The 22,616-nt window shown below is 36.0% G+C and overlaps 1 protein-coding gene and 1 pseudogene across 5 annotated transcripts in view; one reads left to right on the top strand and one right to left on the bottom strand.

Moving 5' to 3' along the window:
- The window catches only part of LOC145243561 (phenylalanine--tRNA ligase, mitochondrial-like), an 81,047-nt gene extending 59,035 nt beyond the window's left edge, over positions 1–22,012 (top strand). For all 5 annotated transcript variants that reach the window (XM_080106541.1, XM_080106539.1, XM_080106540.1 and 2 more), the window contains exons 2-6: positions 3,450–4,026; positions 7,975–8,125; positions 11,068–11,199; positions 12,573–12,733; positions 21,636–22,012. In XM_080106541.1, coding sequence (XP_079962667.1) covers positions 3,601–4,026; positions 7,975–8,125; positions 11,068–11,199; positions 12,573–12,733; positions 21,636–21,920 — 1,155 coding nt within the window. In that variant the 5' untranslated portion in view covers positions 3,450–3,600 and the 3' untranslated portion in view covers positions 21,921–22,012. The remainder of the gene's footprint in view (positions 1–3,449; positions 4,027–7,974; positions 8,126–11,067; positions 11,200–12,572; positions 12,734–21,635) is intronic.
- On the bottom strand, positions 8,292–8,424 carry LOC145244171 (U2 spliceosomal RNA; annotated as a pseudogene).
- Positions 22,013–22,616: the final 604 nt, after the last annotated feature.

Raw genomic sequence — 22,616 nt, 5'->3', positions numbered from 1 at the left:
CTACATGAATGGAGGTGTTTTGATAAACAACTACATGAATGGAGGTGTTATCATAAACAACTACATGAATGGAGGTGTTATCATAAACAACTACATGAATGGAGGTGTTATCATAAACAACTACATGAATGGAGGTGTTATCATAAACAACTACATGAATGGAGGTGTTATCATAAACAACTACATGAATGGAGGTGTTATCATAAACAACTACATGAATACAGGTGTTATAAACAACTACATGAATGGAGGTGTTATCATAAACAAATACATGAATACAGGTGTTATAAACAACTACATGAATGGAGGTGTTTTGATAAACAACTACATGAATGGAGGTGTTATCATAAACAACTACATGAATGCAGGTGTTATCATAAACAACTACATGAATGCAAGTGTTATCATAAACAAATACATGAATACAGGTGTTATAAACAAATACATGAATGCAGGTGTTATCATAAACAACTACATGAATACAAGTGTTATCATAAACAACTACATGAATACAAGTGTTATCATAAACAACTACATGAATGGAGGTGTTATCATAAACAACTACATGAATGCAGGTGCTATCATAAACAACTACATGAATACAGGTGTTATCATAATCAAATACATGAATACAGGTGTTATCATAAACAAAATGTGGTGCAAATTGTTTCCTTTTATCCTTAGTTCAGGTTCATACTATTAGATGTGGTAATTCCCTAGATCACATAAACAGATGCAATTGAACTACTGAAAATATATAAAAAATAAGATGAAACTGCATTTCAAGATGTCGTGTTGCTGCTCTAGAAGCGAAATTTTGTAGACAAGTGATGGTTAAGAGATATTTGCTCTTAACAGTTCAATTTTGCTTCCTTTTCAGGAGTTTACAGCATGCTAGCTTGTAGATAGTAGAATGCCCATCTTACCCCAATAGCGTGACCATTTTACCCCAAGCTTGGTAAGTTGGGCACTTCTACCAATGATTTTCAAATCAAAATTTTTATAAGAATAGCTGCTCTGAGAAAGAAAAGCTCCTGCAAGATATTTGCAGGGACATGAAATGTTATTTTGATCTAACTTTTTACCATGAATATTTCGGAGATTGTTAATAAATACAAAAAATGTAAAAAAAAGTGCCCATTTTAACCCAATTTCCCCGACAGTTTCCTTTGTTTAGCATTTTACGTCATTGGTCAAAATCTGGAATACGTTTACCTCAGAAGCCATTCTTTTCTTCCACTTTCTAAAATTTGAAAACCTGGTATTGCCATGAACATTTTATTTCAATTCTTATTCTGGTATGTGTCTGGTCTGCATTATTTAACACAATGATTTGTGGTGTAATGGATAAAGTGCTAGATTAAATTGAGTTCCAAGTAACACTTCTGTTCAAACCTCAGTACGGGCGATACTAAGAATGCAATTACAAAATTATTTGAGACTTGTATTGGGTAAATAGAGGGTTCTGTTCAAAATTCAGTATTCACACGTTCAACAAAATACACCTGAAAGATGTTTAGTGTTTACATCAACTGAAACGTGAGAATAACACTGAAAATGAGGACAAATAATCGAAATGTATTAAATTATTTGTTTTTATTTTTATATCTTTCTTTCTGTTACTTGTTTGATTTGGTGGCAGTTAGATTTGTACCCCCCCCCTTTTCTTATATTTACTGACCAGGAAAATTCATGCCTTTTTGGTAGTAAATTTCAATGCAGTGCGTGTGTACTGATTGAAGAGTCTGACCATAAATGTGCGTTTTTACTTCTGAATTAATGAAATCTTTAAATTGTGATTTTCTTTTTTTTTTATTTTTTTTTTTTATTTATTTATTTTTTTTTTAATGTTTAGTACTTGTGCAGCCTTAGAACCAGACCTTAATCGGCATCCGGTCGGCTTTCTTTGGAACATGACGTCAACAGGCGAATTATGCCAAGCGTTGCCAATGAAATCATAACAATGCTACGTAGAAGAATAGCAAACTTTAAAATATAGAAACATCAGAAAAAAAAACAAACCTACCGTAATTTTCAATAACTATGGAAAAAAATCCCCCCCCCCTTTCCAAAATGCCACGGATATTTCCTAAGGAAGCTCTTCACCAATTGGGTAGCTTTCGGTGATGTGAGTTAATATGGAGACCAACAGATTGCTACCAAATTTTTTTGTCTCCACATAAACTCTAAAAGTGAGGTGTCCAAAAGCTCCGGACTGATTCTGCATTCTTGTTTGTTGCGCTGTTTGGCCGCCCTTCCACATCCGCTCCACATGATTCGTAGTTGCCTGCATTTCTCCGGCAGAATGTTTTTTTTTTTTTTTTTTTTTTTAGTAGTAGTTAGGGTCTTTGCATTTTGGTTGGTTTATGCTTACCAAAAACCCCTCTTTATCAGTACGGCCATATCCATCGGGGACCCAGATTCTATGAACAAAGCTTCTTTCTTAGAACTGCACGCCTGTGGAACTCTGTTCCGTCTGCCTGCTTCCCACCTGACTCCAACTTGGATGTCTTCAAGTCCAACGTTAACAAATTCCTAATGAACTGCCCTCTTAAGTAAACACTTCATTAAATCTCCACACTAACGTACTGTACTTGCAATGACCATTATCCCTGAGTGGCTTCCGGGCCTTGATAAGTGGTGACCACCGTGTAAAAAAAAAGAAAAAAGAAAAAAAGACCGGTGTGAGTAGTCTGCCAACATTATGTTTCAGTTGAAAACACTCCTCTATCTCTACCGTATTGCCTTGGCTTCCTATCTGCTGGGGATTCCTGAGAAAATAATCCCAGCAAATGTCTTGCAGGAAATTCTTCCAATCGACTATAGTGTGCGCCACTGGAGGTTTTTATTGCTATTCTCTAACGCCCACAGGTATATCTGTTTGATAATATACTCAATTTTCAGCTGTGATTTTTGCGAAGAAGGTCCAGATTGCTGTCCACCGTCTACATTAAACATTCCCACATCTCCAACCAAAGCTGTCGGTAATGCTCTCTCTTTTTGCTAGGATGCACTCGTCGACGCAGGTTGCACATTTTATCGATTTTGCAATTAGTTTCCACTGTTGACAAAAAAGTTAAGTATGGCATCTGATGTCTGGAGCTCTTGTGCCAAGATAGTCAATTTTTTTTTTTTATACTTTTCCTGACTTGCATGTGTAAAAAAAAAAAAAAAAAAAAAAAAAAAAAATTGGATATTTTTTTTTTTTTTTTTTCTCTTCCAATTGGTATCCAAATTCTGGTCTGCTGCTCGGGCGTGCTTATGCACGTGAAGTTGAAACTCGGGAGGTGTTGTGATCGATTGATCGCCATGTTATGTCAGACAGCAGCTAAACCCGAGCTGTTGACATGTTGTGGGGAAAACCGAGCGAACACTAAGTTACATCTTGTTCAAAGGATGCTCAAGTACGAAATTTTTTATTAAAAAATTTCTTTTTTTCTCTCCACTAGGTTTTCATCCGTCGTGCTTTCTGTGAACCGAAGGAAATTCATTCCCTTCTGCACATCGTATTGTTTTTCAAGTTCCAAACCGGTCAGCAATGATTCAAAGAATTCTAGAGAAAGACTTGAGATTTTTGGAAAGACCTACGAAACGGATTCCATGACAAACGTGTCTCCAGCCATTTTGTCAAAAATTGGACAAAACCTTCATAATCAAAAACATCATCCGCTGAATTTGATCCGCCGACGAATACAGGACTTTTTCTACGGCTACGCCAGAAACCCGCGTGGTAATCCATTATTCTCTGTTTACGATAACTTAAGCCCCGTAGTCAACCTGCGCCAAAACTTTGATAGCCTCTTAGTTCCGCCTGATCATGTGAGTCGGAAACCAACCGACAGTTATTATATCAACTCCAACTTGATGCTTCGAGCACACACGTCTGCCCACCAAAGTGACATGGTACGTGCGGGACTGGATGCTTTTCTTGTGATCGGGGACGTTTATCGAAGGGACGCCATCGACCGCACACACTACCCAGTTTTTCATCAGATCGAGGGCGTTCGACTATTCACAGAATCAACGGTAGGTAGATTTACTGTTTAAATAGAAATAGTATACTTGGTAATGGCTTCCTGTTTTGAAATAGGAAGTTGGCAATTTTCAACATGAAATAATTTACATGACTAAAATAAGAATTAATTGCTTAAATACGTCTTTCATATGAACTTTCAGTTTTTTTGGGTTTTTTTTTTAACCCTACATTAGTTCCATGGGGTATTTTTTTCACCCAAATATTGCTGAAGTGTTCATAATTTCTAGTTGCTAACTTATTTCTCTCCCCCCCCCCCTCCCAGTACTCTCCTGACTGTGAGGGTATGGTGTAGTTGTATCTCAGTTTTCCTTGAAGATGAATCAGATTGAAAGATAATGTTTATGTAATGAACTCTTCATTTTTCTTGCTATTTTAATTCATGAAAACATTTTGTGTTTGCATTTGAGAGAACACATTCATTTTTCTTGCTATTTCAATTTCTGGAAACATTTTGTGCTTACATTTGAGAGAACACATTCATTTTTCTTGCTATTTCAATTCATGGAAACATTTTGTGTTTTTCATAGATATTAAAAAATAACACAAACTGGTGTATCCTGCGAGTATTTTTAAATAAATGTAATCGAAAGATTTAAAAATTTTTTCCTTAGTTTTATTTCTTTTATTTTATTATCTCCCTATGTATGTCCACCCGTGTTGGAGTCTGGTATCCAGATGTCATCTCTATACCTTGTTCGTGACCTTGAGCATTTGGAATGAGTGCAGAGGCTGGCGACCCCAGTCAGTGTAAGGTTTTCGTAACCTTCCTTACAAGACCAGTCTGTAGCGATTGAACTTTCTTTCGCTGGAGTGCCTAATTTTGGCCTATAATTTCCTTCATGGCCATTATGACTTCCCTTGGGATCTTCTCTTCACTCCGGCACCAAAATGCTGACTGAGAGGACACGACTTAAAAGCTGGTTCATCAAAGATTTTGGCTAAAATAAAAATAATATAATAAAGGAAGCGAAAGTGATGTGGCAAAAAATAAACTCGAGATCCATTTTTTATTCTCCTTAAATTATAGCGTGGAATTGAAGCAAGAAATCCTTGAAACTTAAACCAGAAAAAAAAATTTACTTTTAAGGGTTGTTATTCTGAATTTTCCCCAGTACATTGCAAAGACATAGGTCTTCCTGCAACAAGATATTTTTAAATTAATTGAAAACTGACATTTTTTTTTTTTTTCTGTTTTTATAGAAATTTTTTTTTTTTTTTAATTGAAAAAAAAATCCTTGATGTTGGTTTTATTTTTTTTATTTTATTGAAAAATAAATCCTTGTTGGTTTTATTTTTTTTCTTTCTTTCAACTGTTTCTGCTTCCGATACATGTCCATGACAGGAGTTGCTGTAATCTAGTCATTAAATCATAAACGGTATTGTTACATTTTGACACGGATGCAATACGTATCTGAGACGGTCACAAAGGAAAACAAAAAGGGAGGAAATTCGATTCTGCGTTTTCAGTTAAAATGAAATGCATTTTGTTTTACGTCATGATTTATATAGTTAAGTTTCTTGCCACCACGGGCCACACATAAACTTCCCCCACATACAATTTCTTCTCCGGTCCTTGCCATGTGGTGCATTTTTTTTTTTTTTTTTTTTTCGTTTTTTTCTATGCTTTTCTTTCCCTTCTCTTTCTCCGCTGTGACTGGCTCAGTCATTTGCATATGTGTTATGAGACTGCTGCTGCTAGTAATGTTAAATTAAATTCTATTTTTATAGCAATTTTTTTTTTTTTTTTTTTCTTTATTGAAAAATCCTTGATGTTGGTTTTGTTGACATTTGCTTTTTTATTTTTATTCCAAATTTTTTCAAGTTTTATTTACTAGCAGGCCACCCGATATTGGCTGGTCATAAAATATGCTTAAATATGATATTTTGATTAATGCAGATTTCGTATTAAATTATTAGCAGGGAGACCTGACGTTGCCCGGAATTGAATGATGATCAACGAATATTTCACACTCCTATATTTCTATTGTCATTGAAATCCGTGAAATCGCCCGGGGGAGGGGAAGCTTCACATGCCTCCATGCTGTAAATTAGTCCAAAACATATGTTATTCTATGTTGCACTTCAGAGAACCTACTGTTTCTTTTATAAAATTATTTCATATAAACTTCTTTCCAGTTAACGAAAAAAAAACATTAAGAAATTTACATGCGGGATGTCATGCAAAAAAAAAAAATGAAACACGCTTTCAACTTACCCACAGTAGAATTTTCATGGGTCATTGTTCTATCATTGTTGCTAAGTGACGACATAGAAAAAATGGCTTTACTGATGATAGATAAATTAAAATAATGGTTTTGATTATCGGGGGTATTCAGAGACAAAACTTAGCTAAGATCGCTCTCAGACATATATACACTTAAGTTCTGTCAATTTTTCAAGAAAATCTGTTCAGCCATTTTGGAGTCTATAAAGAATTCACACACACAAAGTTGCATTTATATAATTGTAGAGATAGAGATATTGGACTTAATATATATAGTAATGAATTAAAAAGTAAAAAAAAAAAAAAAAAAAAAATGACTCGTGTGCCACTGAGAAATGAAGCCAAAACGTTTAGCTTCCAATTTACTTTTTCCTTTGACATTAATGCCTGAGCTATGAAGACACATTTGCAAGGCTAAACATTAAAACATGAACATTACGTTACGCATGTATATTTGTAATGCTGTCATTCAACCTTCACCTGGCCAATTCCATTTAAATTTTCACACTTTTGCACGATTTTCACCGGCTAAAACCCAAATATAGTTTAGCATGGGTTTGAATACCCTGTATGTTAAGTTTCATGTCTGTAGACCAAAAACTGACATAGCAGTTTGGTAGGTCAAACTTTTTGAAACCAATATATATATATATATATATATATATATATATATATATATATATAGAGCTTATAATATGAACAAATGATTAATAAAACATGTTAAAAGACATCTTGAAAAAGAGTTAAAAACATATTTAATTTTAAAAAAGGAAGCACAAGATAAGTGGATAGTCCTCAATCCGCGGAGTTTCGAAGAAATACTCTCCTTCTCATCAGAGGGCAGGAATTAGCAAAATGCGGGATCGGATTTTGCATACCCTTCACCGGACTATCCATTCATGTGAAATCTTTTTATCATTTTTCTTTTACCTCCTATTCCCCTTACCTCACCCTTTTTTTTACCAAGTAAGATCTGTGACTTACTTGTAGTTTCATTAAATACTTTTACATGCAAAATCCGATCCCGCATTTTGCTAATTCCTGCCCTCTGATGAGAAGGAGAGTATTTCTTCGAAACTCCGTGGATTGAGGACTATCCACTTATCTTGTGCTTCCTTTTTTAAAATTAAATATGTTTTTAACTCTTTTTCAAGATTCTTTTAACATGTTTTATTAATCATTTGTTCATATTATAAGCTCTATTTCCTTTTCGGTTTTATTGAGCTTTTACATCTGGTTGAGATTACTTTACTTGTAAATATTAACTCTTTAATATTTATGATATATTTTAAGTTTACCATTTTGATTACCTTGGTAAACTTATTGTAATTTTTATTTTTTTTTTTATATCTAATATATATATATATATATATATATATATAGAAAGAGGTTTGTGTTTACTATAAATATTATGCAAGTATAAATAATGTAGAATATCTGCATTAATGTAATTCCACGTAATAGTTAACTAAAGATTATCATCCCATAAGAAAATAAAAAAACTAATAGGAAATTAATTAAAATGAATGTTTAAAAGAATATGCAAATTAGCTAGATCTTTTGCTAGTGAATGCAATTGCACAACCCATATATAAGAAAGTTGTATTTTCTTTTTAAATAAATAGAAAATACGGTTTATTTTCATATGAATATCAATACACAAAAAAATCTCCAAATTTATAGAAGTATAGATTTCTTTTGTGTTCCATCTCAGTTATTTCCTGGTTTGACCAATTGCTGCCTTTTCGAGAATGGTGAACGCACGTCTGGGAAACAAGCCTGGCATACGATGGATGCCGTCAACAAACTTGAAGAAGATTTAAAGAAATGTTTATTACAACTGGCCATTCATTTGTTCGGCACAGGTAAATAAAATTAAAAATTTTTTTATCATTTTCTTTTTTATTTTTGGGAGTCGCCATTTATCAAGGCCCAAAGACAACTCAAGAATAACAGTTATTAAAAGTACCTATTTACAATGCCTCCCCACGGGGACAGAGTTAGACACCAGGGTCGTTTTTTAACGTGGAGAAAAGGTACAAAAATAAAAATTGTCTCAGTCGTGAAGGATTTCTCCTTCACCGAAAGAGAACGAGAAATGGAAGTGCTGCATCTGAAAAACAGATACTACACTTTTATCTTGGCCAAAAGGCCAAGAAGGGTTAATAAATGTAGCAATACACATGAAAAAAAATTGAAATGGCTTCAAATATTTCAATATTGGTATCTATAGAATGAGCTTGATGAGCTACGAAAGAATCTTTTAAAATCAAATTAAAATTAAGGAAGTTTTAACTATTTTTGTGCCTCACACAGTTAGATATTTTTCTCTTTAAGATCATATGCGTTTTGTCACATTTTTTTTACACTACCTTTTCAGTAAAAATGCTATACTTTTGTTAAAACAGAAGATTAAGCAATGAAATTTACCATAAGTGTATTTTTTGTTAGGAATTAGAATCTGCTACTGAAAATCTCCAGAAATTAATGGTTTCCAAATAATCTGCAGTAAATGCACATAAATATGCTGCAATTCCTTAAAAATGCCATGTATCCATTAAAAGAAACGAAGTTAGAGAATTCAAAGCTGAATTGTAATGCATTCGATGTACAAATAACTGAAATCGAAATCTAGGACTGTTTAAAAATAAATATATTGCAACATTTCTTTGGTATTATTGTAGATTAATTAATACCTTCCAAAATATGCAATTTTACCTTTGGAGGTAATTACATGTGAATACCTTGAAAAAGTTTAATGAAAGATAAGCAAGTATTATTTTAGAATTTAATGTAAAATGATTCCCCATTTTGAGCCATTCTAGTGTTTTAGGGCAGTTAACCATTTTCTTCTTCTATGGGAGATCCTGTGCACTTTTTTTTTTTTCTAAAGACGATTGTGTGGTTTTAAGAGGGTCTTTGTGTAATTATAAGAGGATGGGGAGGTTGCCACTCTGACTTTGGGTTAATGATAGAGTTAAGGAAAATTATGTGTCAACACTCTGAAGACTTGATAGAAACAAAAACAATTTTAGAATTTAGAGTGGGGGTTATTTTCACATAAACTTAATGTAAAATTGTAAAATAATTCACCATTTTGAGACCATTCTAGCGTTTTAGCACAGTTGACTAATTTTTTTATAGGTGATAAATGGTGCACTTTTCTTCAAGGCAAGATCTGTTTTTTTTTTTTTTTTTTTTTTTCATTCACTTATATGTAGCTTACCAAAGGACTTTGTTTAGTGAGGAGCTTGCCACTTGGACTTAGCGTTATTGTTAGGGTTAAAGGTTTTAGAAAGAGGAGGCTTGCAACCCCTACTTTTTTTTTTTTTTTTTTTTTTTTTTACATAGCATCACCACTTATCAAGGCCAAGAGGCTAAGGATTAAAGAGTTTACAGTAGAAATGGGACAATATAGTAACCGTTAGTAATGGAGATTCGGTAAATTTGTTAACTTATATGGAACGGCTGATCAAAAACTTGTTTACGTTAGACTTGAAGACAACCATATTGTAGTCAGCTGGAAAGCAGAAAACGGAAGACAATTCCATAGGCATGCAGTTCTAAGAAAGAAGCTTTGCTCATGGAATCTACGTTTAGGTTTAGGCACAGATAAAGAGTGGGGGAAATTAGTGGTAGTGTTTTCTGCTAGACTGGTGTTTCTTGTGAAAGTTTGGCGAGGGGAGGGAAGAGACCATAGAATAGAGCTCAGCCGAGCACCTGCCATGAAAATAACGATAAAGCAGAGACAAACTCGCAACATCTCTTATATGAGAAAGAGGTTGCAGGGAAGGGAAAAGAACATCCCCCCACAAGGCTACGAAGTCTATTTTGAACTCCATCAAAGCAGGATAAGTCCTTTCTAGCAGCTCCTGCCCAGATGTGGCAACAGTACTCCATCCTTGGACGTTCCTGGCTCTTATATAGAAAGAGATTCTTCTACAGATCGTTTTTAGATATTTTTTTAAAATAGAACTATTTTTTATTATTTTTTTCAGGTATCATGATTTTAAACTGCTCGCAATGTCTCTTCTGTGGGAAAGAGGTTGCAGGGAAGAGAAACTGCATCCTCTACTAGGTTTTGAAGCTGGTTTCCAACTTTATCAAGGCTGGATAAAGCACGCCGAGCAACTCCTGGCCAGATGTAGTAGCAATACTCCATTTTCCGACGTATCTGACTCTTATACATTTAAGCACAGGTGTTTAGATGACGGTCGTTTTAAAAGTATCGCCTCCTATTTTTTAAACTCAAAAACGTTGAAAAACTACAAAAAACGGGAGTGGTACTATTAGAATGTTTTGTGCTCCAGAAATTATTTTTCTACATAGTCGCCACTATTCTCAATACAATTTTTCCAGCCTTTTTTTGATGCTTCGGTCTTAAAAGTCCAGAGCGCACTTTGTTACTCGCATCTGTCACCCTCTGAAATCGACGAGCTCATCTCCTTACTGTGCTGATATCAAATGCATCGGCTTTGTAAACGTTCAGCAAACTCCATTTTATGTTGATCGTTCAATTTTTCTGTGTGGAGGAAGTCTGTTACTTCTCTCTGCTTCTGACACGTCCATGACAGTAGTTGCTGTAATGTAATCGTTAAATCTTAAACTGTTTTTACATTTTAACACTCGGATCCAACACGTATCTAAGACCGTCACAAAAGGAAAACAAAAAGAAATTTTTTTTCAATGTTATAAGAAATAAGGTGGCTTTACTTTTTCTTTTTTTAAAATTAAAAAAATTTTGCTAAAGAATTTCTCATTTCGATATATGGCTTCTAGTTTGAATAAAATTTTTGTTTTCTTTCAGACATTGAAGTCCGATGGACAGAGACAACGTTTCCATTCACTCATCCATCTTGGGAAATGGAGATCAAGTATCAGGGAGAATGGTTAGAAGTTCTTGGCTGCGGAATTATGGAACAGGAAATTTTGCACAATGGTAGGGGAAATAAAATTGAAATTCGCTTTATTTTGATTATGGATGAAATATTAAAAGGTATAATAGTAAAAATAGCCAATGTAAGCCCCCCCCCCCGTTCCTTATGTTAGGGGATTACTCCCTTCCCCCTCACATTAGGGGTTTATCCTCCGTCACAGGGGTTAACTTCTTCTGTACCCCCCAGACCTATCACATTAGGGATTCATCTATTTTCCTTTACCTCTATCTCATTAAGAGTTCATCTATCTTCCCCCACCCCCACCTCATTAAGGGTTCATCTATCTTCTCTCCCCACCTCATCAAGGGTTTATCTATTTCCCTCCCCCTTGGCTCTGTCGGTGAGGCATTAGAATACTCTGACTGCCTCCCTGCAGAGGGTAAAAGTCCCTCAATGGGGGTCCTGAATATGACCTTAAACTATATCCGATGGTGAGGCCCCAGCTTGCGGGCTTTGGGGAGTGTGGAGCCACCCTTTAATTACCATTGCTCCCAGGTCCACTCTGACCCGGAGTGGTAGTACCTGTTAGGATCCCAACTATGGGTTGAATAGAAACAGACGTGAAAACAACAAATATATTCTATTAAAAATGTTTTTTCTTAAATCTTTGGATTCGGCATTAAATAACCCAAAAAGGGTTGATATGCCATAAAACAAAAACAACCAACCAACCCTCCCCCTCACCTCATTAAGGGTTTATCTATCTCTCTCCCCCTCATTAAGGGTTTATCTATCTCCCTCCCCCTCATTAAGGGTTTATCTCCCTCCCCCTCATTAAGGGTTTATCTATCTCCCTCCCCCTCACCTCATTAAGGGTTCATTTATCTTCCCCTCCCTACATCTCATTAAGGGTGCATCTATTTTTGTCCTAGTTAATCAGGCAATGTAATTGTTCATCATTAATTTTGGGGGATAAATTCAAAGGCTTTTTTTTTTTTCTTTTTTTGAACTTTGTTTTTGTCTGTGAAAGACAACCCAACAAGAGTGGAGATAATCCCCGCAACTCGAGAAACAAGGGGAGATAAACGATACGTGTCAAACATTAAAAGTGACTTCACATGTGATGACAATAAACGTCTTTTTAATTAAGCTGCAAACACACTTTGTTTGTAAAACACATTTTGTATTATAATTTCAATACGTATATCATTAATTTGTCTTGTTTTTCAAATAGATATGGACTTTTTCATTTTATAAACATTTTGAATCCTAATGACGGTTTGTTGAAAAAGAAATAACAAAGGTTTTTCCACTGTTCACCAATAAAAAAACACTTGATGCAGCTGAAACATTGAGAACGAGCATCTGAATAATCCAAAGAATTGAAAGTAACTTTCCCTCTTTAAATAATTTTTTTAATTTGTTTCTTTTTTAGCTGGAACGGACAGTCGTGTTGGCTGGGCTTTGGGTTTGGGACTTGAACGTCTGGCGATGATTCTCTACAAAATCAAAGACATCCGGCTCTTCTGGAGCCAGGACACAGGATTTTTATCGCAATTTCAAGTGGATGATCCATACATTCCCATTGAATACAAGGTAAACTCCATTGATATAAACTCTTAGTTTGACTTGGTTATCCCCCCACCCCCACCCCGATTTCCTTTGGTAGAGTCGGAGCACTTTTAGATTGTTAATATCCTTAATGAAAATAAATGGAATCTATAAATTCGTCGACCCACATCACTTTTATGTGTGCCATGATTTTCTATTTGTCTTCATCTTTTCCAATTCTAGCTGTGCTGTCTTGGCAATCACCAAGGGTGCAAATACTGGTTTACAAGCATAAAAAAACAACACCGGCACATTTATCTGTGCCTAAACCTAAACGTAGATTCCATGAACAAAGCTTTTTTATTAGAACTGCACGCCTGTGGAATTGTCTTCCGTTTTCCTGCTTTCCGGCTGACTACAATATGGTTGTCTTCAAGTCTAACGTAAATAAGTTCTTGATGAGCCGTTCCATATAAGTTATCAAATTTACCAAATTTTCATTACTAATGATTATTATATTGTCCAATTTCTACTGTACACTCTTTAACCCTTATCCTTGAGTGGCCTCTTGGCCTTGATAATGTGTTGATGCCTATGAAAAAAGAAAAAAAAAGAAAAAGTCCAATGTGAACAAGTTACAAAATTCCCACTGTTTACTATGCTAAAATCACAATGACTAATGTATACCTATTAACCCTTATCCTCGAGTGGCCTTTGGGCCTTGATAAGCGGTGACACCCATGTAAAAAAAAAAAAAAAAAAAAAAAAAAAAAAAATCAGTGTGTGTGATATTACGAAAAACAAGCCTCCAGATGTTAACGTCCACATCTTAAGTTCAACTGTGTCAACTAAAACCCAATTGAATTAGTTTGTCTGTCAAGGCCGTCACTGTTATTCATTTGAAGTTGACTCCTCTCAATCAAATCTGCTAAAAGCTCTGCCCACTTTGCTCAGAGCCGCAAACTGTCATCAAACCAACTTCCTTTTTTTTATCCTACCATAAATCATTTCTAATTGTCATTTTTTTTTTTCTTTTAAATGAATCCCTTCCTTAAACTCTCTGGGGCCCGGACCGCAGTATTTTTTTTCAATTTCGGTTCAGAACTTTTCAAACATGGAGATATTTTTTGTAATTACCTCCACCGATTTGGATACGTTATTAGTAAAATGGATTTAAAATTTTCTGTCTATAAGAAAACAAGTAATAAGAATATTTTATATATTTGATAGTTTTAACGCAAACGAAAAAATATTTGATAGTTTTAACGCAAACGAAAAAATATTTGATAGTTTTAACGCAAACGAAAAAATATTTGATAGTTTTAACGCAAACGAAAAAATATTTGATAGTTTTAACGCAAACGAAAAAATATTTGATAGTTTTAACGCAAACGAAAAAATATTTGATAATTTTAACGCAAACGAAAAAATATTTGATAATTTTAACGCAAACGAAAAAATATTTGATAGTTTTAACGCAAACGAAAAAATATTCGATTTATCATTTAAAGTAGATAACATTTCATTCAGACATGCGAGTTCTGAACTTTTTTTAAATTCAGAAAGAAAAAATTCTGCTTAAATTGCTGCTGCAAGTTACCTTTCGGTTATCTCCCCTTGTTCCATAGATACCCAGGTGGCAAAAAGAAAGTCCGCACTTGTAACTTTTTTTCAAAAACTGCAAATTTAAGCTAAATTTAATGTAACTGTTTAAACAAACGATACCTCATTTGATTGGCCTGTTATTCTCCTACAATTTTACCTGTTCATATTTGACTTTTAATTGAATATTCTAGTGTTCACGTCAATTAAAAAAAAACAAAAAAAAACTTCAAATTGAAGCAGCAAAAAGAAATTCAGCACATTGGAAAATTGTTATTTAAATGTAAAGGACATTAATGCAACACAAATACAACAGGAACACAATGAACTAGTTAATATTTAGCAGCATTGCTGTTGAAATAGAATCTCCTTCACTCGTCCCAATACACTGAGTAAGCATCTGTCTTGTAACGTCACCTGTTCACCGTCTGTATAGCTAAAACTGACCCACTCTAAGCAACCTGCTTTATATTACATTCACCCACGTGAATCTTGCGAGATCACATAAGACTGTTTCTATTAAATATCGCAGACGGCATTTTGGTTTCTCTTTTTCCTGTCCAACGCGCATGACAGGCAGACACGTGGGTGCTTAACAGGTAGCCCGTTTGTATGTTCGTTTCTATTTTCCCTAAATCCCCCTCTGATCTCATGATCACAGAGATGGCAGGGAGGTGGTGCTCTCTTCCGTCGGGTGCTTTTTCGAAAGGGGGGGGGACTGTGCAGGCTTCTTGCTCACTTGTGCTCTCATCTGCAGTCTGAGGGTCGAAGAACACTGCCTCCCCTGAGAGGCTACTAATATCGGATTCGCTGCTTGATGAGAATGGTATAAACCAGAGCAATGACCACTGGCCTCAGACCTTCGTTCAGTGGTGGTTGCAGCTGTGTTGCCGGCCTCAGGTCCCTAGCATGATGGAGCACATTTAACCATGACTGATTGCTGACTCACCACATCGGTCACTTGGCTCCCTGTATATCTATGAGTGCACCAGATTCCTGGCGGCTTCACCCAGACAGGGTCCCCTGGTGCGTACGACTCCCGTCCTTCCTCGTTGGTGACTTCTCTGTTGGGGTAGATTCACTTTTCTCGGACTCGGTATTCGTATATGGCGCTTGCAGGCGCTGTTCCTGGAAAGACGCCATCCTTCATCGTGATGTTGTACCGATATACACCTTCTGAGATGGTTCACTGCTTCCTAGCCACAATCTTTTGATGCTGCGATGGCTCCTCTCAGCAATACTGCTGCCAGATGATGGCACATAAGCACATCGCAGCCGTGCTCCCCACATCTTCAGGAACTGCCTGACCTGCCGGCTGCAGAAGACTGGATCATTGTCTGTCAGCACTTCTTTGGGCACGCCTCTTTCAAAGAACACAGATGACAGCTGGCGAATAATGTAGGAGTCCTGGCGCCCGAGTGGTATCCAGACCTCAAAGTGCATTGGTCCACAATTGATGAGAGCGAGGAAGTGATTGCCACCGTAATGTGTGATATCCATGCCCACTCTCTGCCACGTGCCGCTCACTCCCAATTGCTCTTTTATCCACTGTATCGGAGTCGGGTCAGTTGATTGACATGCCTCGCAACTTTCCACTGCTCTCTTGACATCTGCCCTTCTTACTTCTGGATTAACCATCTCTAAAATATAGTGTCCGCTTAACCCCTGGGTGTCCGCATTGCCGATGAATCTTACTGATATGATGCGCATCCATATTACACGCGACGGCTGCACATGACTGTTGCAGTGTCTTTGAACCTCCCCGGGCATCAACCAGCAGCCACCGTTGTTGTACTCGTGTCAGCGCATCTGCTCTGTTGCTTGCATACCTGATCACAGTTACGTCTCTTTGATTGTATCGATCAGGGTGGTGAGCCGTCTCCATATCAACATCTCACTTGCTGCCCGTCGAGTTAGTCATGCTCTTCCAGTCAATGCATCGGTTATCTACCGATGAGTGCACGCAGAGTCCGTGATAATATGTAGTACCCTGGCTTGCCACTGAAGCGCTAGGGTAACTCCTTTCAATGTGGCATCAAGTTCGGCCAGGTTTATGTGCCTAGAATCATTCTCTGGATGAAGCCAACAGGCATCTTCGATAATGCCATCATCAACCGCAAGGGCAACTCCAAGGACTAATGAACTAGCGTCCCCCCAGACTGTGAACTCGTTCCCGTTAACGCACCAGTTCCCTCGCACAGGATCATCACGAGTCACCCTAGCCACAGTTTCCGTTAGCATGCAACATGCACTTTATTGTCCTATCCCAATGATACGGGTGTGACACGACGTTTTATGGCCACCACTGCCGTCCTGAGCCAACCGCACATAGGGAAGTGGCCCACCAGCTTTCCACAAACAGAAAAAATGCTGACGAGTGATGTTGGATGGGACTTGTGAAACGTCACCATCTCTTCTCCAGTAGAGCCCCTCTTTTCTACCGCTCACGCGCAGACAAAGTACTTTTGCCCCATCTCGCAAATGCTCTGGTTCCTTGCATGTCAGTCCAAAGTTTTCTAAGTGCTCTGTGACCGACTGGGCAGACATGAGGATCTCATTTACAATATCAAGATGTAAGACGATGTTGCCTGGCGCACAGCCTCATCCTGTTGCCGGGTCGCGTGCATAATTGCTGTCATAATGCCTGGTGCCACGTTGAGACCGAACCCTAGCCTCGTCAGACAATAGCAAGTTCCTTTAATTTCCACAGTCTGAAATGGCCACAGCTCTTTTTCAATGCGTATCTGCAGATAGGCCCTGCGCAAGTCCAGAATTGCCACGTCCAACCCTTGCTGCTGTCACTCCCTTAATTTAAGCGCACAAATATTCGCCCCTGCCATGTACAGGTCGACATGTTCATTAAGCTCACAGTAGTCCATGACAGGTCGGATCTTCTGTTTGCTAGCTTCTAAGACGGCCATCAGGGGAATCAATCCTTGAGGAGGCCTGAGCTCATCCTCCGGCTATGGAAGCAACCAGCCATTGTTGATGCAAGGCTGCAGTTCTTCATACTTCCCCCGGAGCCTCATTGGAGGCGAGTACTCTGATAGTCAGTTCCGTAAAAATATTCGTGGTTGATCGCCAGACCACTTCCAAGATGCCATCCACGAGTTGGTTTCCCTGTCGTACTCTGTAAGTCAGGCTCGTCCAGGGTAATAAATGACAGGCAAGAAAATAAATCTATACATGTTAGAAAAAGAAATGAAAATATCGATGCAGACGATCTCATATTGTCAGGAGAAGAAATTGCTGTCCCCCAAAATGAGGTGCAAAAATTGTAAACACAACTGTTTACTTTAAAAAAGATTGTGTGTAAAGGATGGTTTCTCCTGGAGATGTACAAATGGACAGTGCCGCCAGAAGAACTTGATTGAACAACAAGTCTTGAAAATAAAAAATTAAAAATTAAAAAATACGGTTACAAAAAGAAAACAAAACAAAAAAAAAAAAACTTGAACTTACACCTAACAATTGTACGGTTAAAAAAAAATCTTTTCTTGGTGGAAAAAAAACCAAATAAACTTTCTGTTGATAAATATTTTGCAAAAAAAAGAAAATTAAATACTAAAATGAAATAAACATATTTTCATTTTTCAAGGTAGTTTTTTTTTTTTGTTATTTTTGATTATTTGTATTTTTTTCGTTTTTTTTCATTAGTCTGCGTCTGTTACGACGCGCTCGGCTGACACCGATAATTGCCGCCCGATCCATTGCAAGAGTACTATTGTGACAATGGGGCCGGAGGTAATGTTGACCAGTCGTGAAAATAAACAAAAAAAAACGGAACTTGGATGCCATCAGCAAAAAAAAAAAAAAATGGTAGTAAGCAGGTAGGCAGGCTTGAACCTGTAACGCAAAGGAGAAAAAAAAAAGTTTAAAAAAAAAAAAAAAAGCACGACATCTTAGCTGATGTCTCCACGGCGCAACTGGAAGTCCTGAGCATTGAAATTAAGCATAGTCAGTCCAACTGAGACGATGACTTTGGGAAAATGTTGAAGCAAAAACCAACCCCTCCTTGTAAAAAAAAAAATTTTAAAAACTGTCCAGCTATTAATGTTTTTGGCCAATTTTTCGATATTTGTTGTCCGAAGAGTTGAGCTTGAAAACGATACCGATCTTGTGGGGATCGGTTGCATGTCGAAAGTTTTTGCAAAACATACAAACACACACACATACACACATTTTGCCCTTTATATATATATATACTAGCAGGGGTACCGGTGTTGCCCGGTTGTTTGGAGGTGTGTATGTAAGGGGGAGGGGGGGGGTAAAGTAAAGAATAAGCGGAGTAATAACACTGTTTCAATGTTAAAATAAAAACGATGTTAAACTTTAAAAAATCGGCAAAAACCAAAAAAAAAAAAACATCGAACAAACGTAAAACTTCTTTAAAAAAGAAATCAGAAAAACAAAAAGCATAAATCTGGGGAAAAAAATGGACGTGTTCAGAAAAACAAAGAAACAAAAAAAACAAAGCGAAAAAAAAAATGGCATAAATAACCCTTCGATTCGATTAACTCCATTGTGCGTTTCACTCAGTAGAATTACAATTCCATTCCAGTTTTTTTAAGCAACTACGAAGTAAAGAAAACCCAAACCGGTGTTCCTTCGTAACTGTCTCTTGTGGGCGATCCTGCAACGGTGTTAAGTGGTGGCGGGGGAAGGAGAAATTTATTAGAGAGAAAATATTTTACCACTTCCATTGATCGTAACCGAGTTTGGCTGTGAAGTCTCAGCAGATAGAATATAGGAATCTACGATTATCGAGGAAGTGGATAGGTAATAGGCCGATAACACACCTCAGATATTGTGCTGCAGTTTGTGCGTATTACATTTGCATGAAATGTCTTGATTTTTAATCCTATTAAGGTCAAAATCAGAGGGGAAAAATGAGTTCATTTTTTATATGTAGGGATATATAGATGGCTCCCGGTTTCCTTACCGTTTTTTTCTCTTAATTTTTATTTTCTTTAGAACTGATTGGAGTTGTTTAGAAAATTATTTATTTTTTTTTTGTGCTGTTGTCTCTCCACACACATATGGATCAGGCAGTCCAAAGATACTGGTTTCCTGACCTAAAATGCACCAAACATTTGTTACCGCTTTTCCCTTTCCCTTTGCAAAACTCAATCATGTTCTGCAAAGCCAAAAGTAAAAACAATCATGAATAAATGAAGTTGAAGCATAAAAACTTTGCAAAGTCATAAAATACATTTAAATATATTTAAATTCACACAGATTTGGTATTATTACAAAACCAATTCTCTATTGAATATTATATTGTACCTAATATATATAATACTGATTTCAAAAGTAAAAAAAAAAAAAATGACTTGAATACCATCAACTAGAATCGAAACCTCAAAACAGTGATCCAGCTGTGTTTCATCATTATAAAAGTTATAGAATTAAATGACGGATGAGTTATGAAATCAAATGACGGATGAGTTATGAAAATCAAATGACGGATGAGTTATGAAAATCAAATGACGGATGAGTTATGAAAATCAAATGACGGATGAGTTATGAAAATCAAATGACGGATGAGTTATGAAAATTAAATGACGGATAATTGAAATGAACATTTTGCAATTCACCTAGCTGACTTCTGTACATGTTATTCATCCATCCAAACAAAGATTTTTCTCGTTATAAACTATCCTTGGTGTATGATTACTAGGGCTATGATCTTTTCATTATCTTGACTCTCGAGTATATATCAGTTAATATCTTATGTTTTTAGAAAGAGTGATGTGGTTCTCGATTGATTGACTGCCGGATTTATAGTCGAATCAAAACAGTCAGATCTGAATATAAATTGATTATTACTATTTCTTAATTTCAGTGTCATGTGCTCAATAGTTTAAGAATTTATCGGTCACACACACACACACACACACACACACACACACACACACACACACACGCACTTATGAAGAAGAACCTGAAGTCCTACCTAACTAATATTCTTGGTGAACCAAATGCAAAAGAAATCCAGACAATTACACTTAAGGGAACAGCGAGGATACTAAAAAGAGCTCTCGGTTGGTTTCAATAAAAAAGCGGGGCAATGTTGGCAGCTGGTTTGGCTGCCCCATACCCAGCATTACAATCTTCAAAGGAAGAAAAAAAAAAAAAATACACACTCATCTGTTTTATTCGTCTAATATATAAACGGCTGTTTGTCTGTCTCCATATTTTCAAACACTATCTCCTCCGAAAACTAAAAGTCGCAGAGCAGCGCTAGGGGCCTCAAATGATTGGATTTTTTATGGACTGTTCTTTTATGAGTCTTTAGCCGGTTAAAATAGTTTTAAGGGGGTCAAAAATGCGTAAAAATTGCAAAATCGTTAACATTTAGTACATTCATCTTAGTTTAATAAATTTTTAATTGGTTTATATCCATGGCACGTTGGTACAGTGGTAACATCACCAGTTTTGAATGCGACAGTTTAGGTTTCGAATCTAGCTGATGGCACCTAAATGTTTTTTCTTTTTTTTTTTTTTTGTTGAAATCACACTATAATATATATATATATATATATATATATGAAATCTGGACAGATTAAAGTATCATTTTACGCCCCCCCCCTTATTAGTATAGATTTATTTTGCTAAATTGATTGACTGGTGCTACTAGATCAGGCTGTCAGAAGATATTGGTTTCCTGAGATGAAATGCACCTAACATTGATGCTTTTTGTTTTTCTACTTCCTTTTTTTTTTTTTTTTTTTTCTTAACACAGTGGTCACCACTTATCTAGGCCCGGAAGCCACTCGGGGATAAGGGTTATTGCAAGTACAGTACGTTAGTGTGGAGATTTATTGAAGTGTTTACTTGAGGTGGCGGTTCATTAGGAATTTGTTTCCTTTTGCAAAACTTAATTATGTTCTACAAAAACAACCCACCTTTTCTCCCCTTTTCCCCTTCTCATTTCCCATTTCTCTTTCTATCTCCCTTACTTCCTGACTGATTTCCTTAAAATGTACCAAATATTAATACTGTAACCATGCAAAACTTATTCATGTTCTGCAGGGCAGGGAACAAAAACAATAAAATCCGCTACAAAACAACCAAACCAAACACTACAAACTAACAATTGAAGATACAAAATGGTTGAAGAATAAAAACCTTTTACAAAAAAATTGGGTGCAACATGAATATTATTTCCAAAATAACTGGATTCGACGTTAAATAACCCGAAAAAGGTTGATATGCCGTAAAACAAAATTTTCATGTTTTCAAATTGACTTGATTCTTTTTCCATGTACAGTTTATTTTTTAATAATTTCCTTTTTTGTGATTTAAAAAAAAAAAAAAAAATTTTTTTCTTTTTCCTCCACAGCCCATCAGTCAGTATCCGCAGTGTACAAATGACATTTCCTTCTGGATACCAGTGAATTATGAAGAAAATGATTTCTATTCCCTCGTCCGTGATATCGGTGGAAGTATGGTTGAACAGGTGTATATTATTGATGATTACTTTCACACAAAGACGAAGCGACGCAGCCACTGCTACCGTATCGTCTATCGGCATCTTGAAAAGACGCTCTCCCAGGAGGAGGTTAATTTGGTACATGCAAATATTGAAAAGGCTGTCGTGAAACAATTGGGAGGCGAGATTCGATAATGAGGGTACTTTTCTTGGTTTTAGCCATATTTATAGACTAAAAGAATTTGTTGATGTCAGAAATATATTTGGATACGTGTTGACTGGAGAAATTTCGTTTTCGTTTTTGTACTACCTATTCCTGTTTTTTTTTTTTTTTCTATTCTTTTATTTTTAACCCATTTACAGCCAGGGGTATTTTCTTTTGCTTAAATTTGAAATTTTGTTGATTTGCATGTTAGAATGTCATAAATCCAATTTAAAAAGAATTTTTTTCTCCAATTTTATTGGAAGGCATTAAATTTTGATGTTCAAAACAAAAAAATCTAAATCAACATTCCTCAAAATCGTGCAAATTATATGTGGTAAATAACCATTGATATAACTACTAACATGTTCAATTTATTCAAAAACACCAACATCTAATAAAAAAAAAAAAAAAGAAAAAAAAAAATTTCAAATGATGGTAAAAATGATGCCTTTAGACGTTTTGTTAATTAATAAAACATTTTACGTGATTCTTATTAAACAAGTGGTGGGTCGTTTAGCAATGTTCCCAAAAGGGAATATCAGCTTTAAATGGGTTAAAAAAAAAAAAATCACAATGAGAAGTGTGTGTGTGTTTTTGTTGTTTTTTTTTTTATTCCCTCCCACCCTCCAAAAACAAGAAAAAAAAAATTATGTACAAACACCCTGAAAAACTTGGTGGAAAAAATA

Source organism: Euprymna scolopes, chromosome 22 (genome assembly GCF_053919585.1).
Source record: "Euprymna scolopes isolate OS-2025 chromosome 22, ASM5391958v1, whole genome shotgun sequence".
Taxonomy (NCBI): domain Eukaryota; kingdom Metazoa; phylum Mollusca; class Cephalopoda; order Sepiida; family Sepiolidae; genus Euprymna; species Euprymna scolopes.
The sequence above is the reverse complement of the archived record's forward strand: the minus strand, read 5'-3'. Positions and strand labels throughout refer to the sequence as shown.